The 6000-nt window shown below is 45.3% G+C and overlaps 1 protein-coding gene across 1 annotated transcript; it reads right to left on the reverse strand.

Annotated features, from left to right (window-relative positions):
- Positions 1 to 4203: 4203 nt before the first annotated feature.
- PDE6H (phosphodiesterase 6H) lies at positions 4204 to 5632 on the reverse strand (the record flags this gene model as incomplete). The annotated part of the gene is made up of 3 exons (XM_082492845.1): positions 4204 to 4280; positions 5202 to 5242; positions 5493 to 5632. The coding sequence occupies 3 exons, from the start codon at positions 5630 to 5632 to the stop codon at positions 4204 to 4206; spliced, it is 258 nt and encodes an 85-aa protein (XP_082348971.1).
- Between the last annotated feature and the right edge of the window lie 368 nt (positions 5633 to 6000).

Raw genomic sequence — 6000 nt, forward strand, 5'->3', positions numbered from 1 at the left:
TCCCAGTGCCCCCCTGAATAAAGTCATACTCTTCACAGGGTAATGTAGTTCATCTATTTGTGTGGTATTCCTGGTCTGCCCAGCTGTGGGGACAGCCTGGTGTATGTTGCATACGTGCTGGTGATTGCTATGCTCAGCCACTTCATTTACAGCCTCAGGAATGTGAGAGGCCCTCAGAAAAATGCCAGAGACAAGAAAGTGTTTGAAAATGCCTGAAGGCAATGAGCCTTCACAGTGAAAGTATCCGTTTCACCCAGGGGGAGCAGCATGTTCCAAAAATCTCACCGCAGTTATGCTAAGCTTCAAGAAGGGGAACCGCATAAAAAATAAGAGCACTTGTTAAAGATAAGCTAAACGTTGCAACTGATAGAATTAAATCCTTATGTTCTCCAAGCACAGAGTCTTCAGCCTTCCCACTCCCTACAGGTGGATTACAGTCGGTGTGGGGAAGCCTGGGAAACATAAACGCTCCCTGCCTTGGGCAGTGGGGACAACCTCTGGAGGTGCAGGTGCTCAACATCACAGTACTAAGCTGAGGCCAGCTTTAACAACCCTGGCAGCACTATGGGGACTGGGAGTAAGATTTCCAAGTTAAGCAGTCCAGTATGAGGAAATTCCAGAGTTGAGCACATTCAGAAGCACGTGATACTATCTTTAATTTTAATTGCATGATCTTCTGTTCTTTTTTTCCAATCTGTCCAGATTTGCATCACAGTGGTGCGGTGATGTGGAAACAGGCTGTTGGCTGGAATAACGTGCCCATCCTGAGTGATGCTCAACAAGTCATTCCTATGAGAATGATGGCACAAAAAGAAAACGCTTTCTAAGGCTGAGACCTGGCAGCATACGCCGGGAGGCAATTGAACATGACCAACTTGAAACCACTATGAATGTTTAGAAGGTTCAGCAACAACAAGAAGTGAAAGGAGATGAGCGTTTGCAGCTCTAACCTTGCAGTCATAGCAGTGAGAAGGAACTAAGTGGCATTCATGTCTCAGTCATTTATTGCTATAGGGTAGAAACATGCTGACACTCAGTTGCATAAGAAGTCCCAAAAGACATAAATGGCCAAAAGATTTCAGCCCGAAGGAAATCACGTGCACCACGTCCAGGAAAATACACCAGTCATCACTCAAGGAAAAACTGCTTCTCAGACAATGTCACAGTTAGTCTTTATTGCCTATTGTTTGGAGACAAATAGCTGGTTTTCTCTCATGAGGAGCGGTGAGTTTCTTTCAGAGCTTTCCTAATGAAAGGATTTTGGAATGAAAAGCTAAGTCAACTGCCTTTCTCTGGGTATTATTTTGTAAGCAAGTCAGACTACAGTCTTAGGATTTTTAAAATATTTTTTATTAATTTTTATTTATTTTGACTTGGTTTTATAGTAAAAGAACAAAGAATAACATATTACAATGTATATAGACTGAAGTCCTTCAACAAGCTACTTTAACACATTTGCTTTCTTGCACCATAGCCATCTCTCACTGTTTGAAAAATGGGAGTTTCAGGGGTTATAGCTCATTAGAAAAAACTCAGGACCTCAGACAAAACAACCGTGAGGATGTTTTAAGACTCCTCTTCTAAGTCTCAAAATTCCTTACAAGTAAAGGAACGAATGTAATCCCTATTACTGAATAGAAATTATTTTAAAAATAACTAACAAACTGTGTTGACTTAAAACATCTTCTGACACAGCTCATCAGCCAGGCATGAGAACTGGGGTTACATGTGCATTTTTGTTGGAATCCTCTAGGAAGGAGAATGGAGTAGCTCTCTGATGGGAGCTGGGGTTGTGGCAATCAGATGCGGAACTACACCAGTACCCTCCTATTTGCTGAAATGCTTTGGTCCCTGGACTAAGGAGAACTTTGCTTTTACCTCAGCACTTTCTGACATAGGATCTCACTATCTTTAGACTGCTTTCCTGAGGCCTGGGGTGAAAAGGGAGCAAAAGGACCAATTCAAAGGTTCTCCTCTTGTTGTTCTCCTACTTAAAAAAGGGAAAACTCAATGACCATAGAGGCAGCTTGCAGGGTCCAAAACTGGATCCAATGGATCTTTTCCCACATAGAAAAGGACAGACTGAGAAGGTGCAGTAAGGATCACATGCTACAGGATGGTACAACAGCAGGGAAAGCACAAGAGCATTGACATAGGAACATTCACGTTTAACCACAGAAGGAGAGGGCTAGCACATGAGCTTGAAAAAAAATGAAATCAGTCTCCTACAGTGAAAGCTAAATAAAATGTCATTTACATAAAGAACACTTAGGGAAAGAAGAAAAACCTTAAAAGGTGAGAAAGGCAGGAGAAATCGGGATTAAGTGGAAAGGACAGACCACCTCTGCCCAAGGAAATAGCTGTGTGCTGCAATTAGCTAAATGGTACATGACTCCTGCGCTGTGATTTTGTTGCGGTTCTGAACCACTCATTAGTTTACTGCCGTTTCTAATGGCAGGAGTGCTGAATAATAAAAGCTGTACTCTGGACTGCCAACAGGAATTTGCTTTAAGTTTCGGTGCTGCAGCTATATTTTAAATGAAAACTGCTAGCTTTTATTTCTGGAATAACAGTACCAGATAACTATAGCACAGCCATGGATTTATAGCAATGCTTTATGCGTGGGGATCGATCTTTTAGGCAGGATTTGCTCTCCTCTCCACAACCACTCCTTGCTCCCATGAACATGTTCAGCATAGGAACAACAAGTTGGGGGCAGGCAGTTCTCATGCAATGAAGCTCGTCAAGCTGAAGACAATGATTAAAACTGCCATCTCCTCTTATGAGTGTTACGTAGCTACGCCTCTGAACAAAACAAAAGCCTTTCCTTAATGCCAGGCAGCAGGGAATCCCGGTGCCTTCCCCGAGCATTTAAATGCCTATGAGTGCCTCCCCGCACACCAGCACTCGGGCTGCCGGAGACCAGGGGACGCAAATCGATAGGGTTAAGTGGATTCGCTCTGTGCTTGCCGGCACATACACATCCTAACCTCCCCCTGCCTCCCCACCTGCTCTGCTGTTACCTCTCTCTGGGGAACCACCACCATTTGCCTGCTTGTCCAGACAAGCTCCAGAGCTTGAAGTTGCAAGAGGGTGAAGAGAAAAGCCTTCCCGCTGACGGCGGCGGGTGTGAAGGGAGACTTGCCCCGTGCTTAATATAGGGAAGAGGGGAGCAACTAATGCAATACCGTCTTCTGCTAGATGAGGTGGGACTGCTGGCACTGTCTGGTGACAGATCATAAAGATCCTCTGTCTTCTTAACCCACAGCAAACATGTCCTGGGGAGCGAACGCCTCAGGTAAATAGGTATGGGCCTGGGGACAGTGCGAGTGTCACACAGGGGCCTCGCATCGAAGGAGAGGAAACACAGTGTCATCTGGAGCGCAGCTTCTTTGGAATTACAACCACTCGGGAGCACAAAAGGAATGAATAGTAGGATTAATTCATCATATTGATCTCAGACACAATCATATTGATCTCAGACACACACATTTTCATTTAACATTATTAGAACAGCCAGAGTCTCATGGCTCATCGCTGGTGGGCGGTACAGCAGAGACAACATTTGCAAGCCTTTTTCCCCTCTTGCTGATGAGGTAGATCTTAGCAGCCGCTTCCTTATGGTGAACCCCCGGGGAAGGGTCTCCTTCTACATAAAAACAGCCCAATGTCTGGACTGGTGACTCTGATCTTGTTCTCTACAGATATGCTCTCAGCAACGAGTTGGCGGCCCAGCTAATGTGGGGATATACCCACAGAAATCCTATATAGAAAGCTGCCAGGGAAGGAAGGAAGGAAGAAAAAAGAATGGGCTTGCTATAATTAGACATACATGCACACCCATGCACGCAGTATCTCACCTAACCAGGCAAAAAGTTAACCGGGGGAAAAGTTCAAATACAGCCTCCCTGTATTTCCATAAACATGAAGATCTGTGATAGTGGGAGAAGACAGAATATGGTGCAGGGAAGCATTAAGACATTTTTCAGTAGTTTCAGCACATGGAGCATGAGGTCTGTTGAGGGTCCTGAATAACTTCTTTGCCAAATTAATCTGCAGAGGACTTTCTCATAACTAGCTCTTACAAAACCACCCTGCGCATGAGCAGGTGGATGTAAGGGCCAAAAATAAGTGTCAAAGGTGATGAAGATCATGCTGGGATCTGTGGAGTCACCAGGTGACACCAGTAGAGATGCTGGCACCTTAGATGATCCCGAACTGGGCCAGCTCGTGCAGTTCCAGATGGCTGAAAGCTTCCCATGGGCAAATCACTGTGATATCTGCAAAAGAGAGAGAATGAGAAATGGGTTCTGGTCACGGCAATTCTTAGGGTTCTTTTGTATTAATGGAAAGGCTGATTTACTCAGGAAGCATTAAGAGATGGGAAGGGCAAGAAGAATGAGACTGCACTTGAAGATGAAATGGGCAGATGAATTCTTCAAATCTACCTACCAGACCCAACCAGATCACTGTATTTTCTCCTGTGCCATCTTTCTCTGTGAGCAAGAGCAAACCAGCATTTCCTATAGTCTCTTCAGTGACTGTGTAGACTGGGGTAAAAATTAATTCTGGCTATGTGTTTTTTCCTGTTCTTATAAACTGTTTGTAGCCAAACCATGATCTCCTTGAGGGCATGTGCAATCTTAAAGGAGAGGCTGAATAATTTGCTCTACAACATTCAGGATCTGTAACTCTTTGATAGGTGCAGTTGTTATTGATACCTAGAAGTTCAGACTGGTTACAGCTCATCCAGTGCGTGTTTCTCAGTCCCAGACGGGTGCATAAAATTCTTAAAATTAGGATTCTGGTGATACACAAATACTCAAGCAGCTGGGATTTAGTTCCTGTGATTTTTTGGTATTAATAGCTTAGCATTTGGCATTTCTTTGAGAACCTCATTCTGCTGAAATTCTTAGCCAGAGTATTAGCAGAAAACAAAGACAAACAAGCACATTTGCAGCCAAATTAAAGTATTCAGAAATTGAAGCATGCCTAAATACCCTTTCTATCTTGTAGCGTATGTAAGCATAAGCATGACTGTGGCAGCTTGCGGAGGGGGTATTAGCCTTCTCTGGTGACCCCGAGAGCTGCAGAGAGGCCAGGGAGCCAAGGAGCCCACCCCAGACAGTCGTCTCCCATGCTGAAGCGTGACTGCGCTTGTGTTAAAGCAGGGCACGACAACATCATCCTGCAGCGCTTACCTGTGCCCAGTCCCTCCATGCCTGGGATGTCATCTCCAAACCTAGGGGAGAAAAGAACAGGTGAGGGATGAGTTTGGGCCAGCAGCACCCGGGAAAGGGGAGCTGCCCCGCACCCCCAGCCAGAGAAGAAGTGTGGGAGGGCAGCAGACAAAGGAGGAGCAGCTACAGGCTGAAGAGCTGATGGCACCAAGGGGCAAGGGGAAGCCTCCTGGCTGGTACCACAGGAGCCCAGCTTAGCAGTGGGGAGCCACTTGACTAGCATGGTTTCTTTTCTTTCCAAAATGCCCTTACCCTTTTACTCCTTTTTTAGGAGGCTTGCTCTTGAACTGCCTTGTCTGTCTCTGCTTGAACTTGGGAGGCCCCTTGCGTGGTGTAGTGGGGCCGGTTGGAGCATCTCCAGTGTTGAGGTTGGTGGCTGGGTTCTCACTCATGGCTGGGCTGCTGTGTGTGGCAGGCGCACGCCTCTCTCAGATTCCTCTGTCTGCAAGATAACGGCAAGGACTGACGCAACGTTCTGCTTATCATTTCTAGGCATCAGCGGTCAGGTGATAGAATTACGGAAAGTATAATTGTGACAGGATTAAAGATAAAGATATTAAACCTAGAGAAAGATTGTAATGCATACAAACTAAGCAGGATAGCACTGCGTTTCATCTGGCATGTTTGAATTAAGATGCCAAACAAAGGACACGAGCTAAGGACTGGTTCAGGATATGACTACTAGGAGCCACAAAGACACGCTTAGGGCTTAGAGAAATATTTTATCCTTGGGAATCATCATGATATACTTCACCTGTTC

This window comes from Vanellus vanellus (genome assembly GCF_965231255.1).
Source record: "Vanellus vanellus genome assembly, chromosome: 1".
In the NCBI taxonomy this organism is placed as follows: Eukaryota; Metazoa; Chordata; class Aves; order Charadriiformes; family Charadriidae; genus Vanellus; species Vanellus vanellus.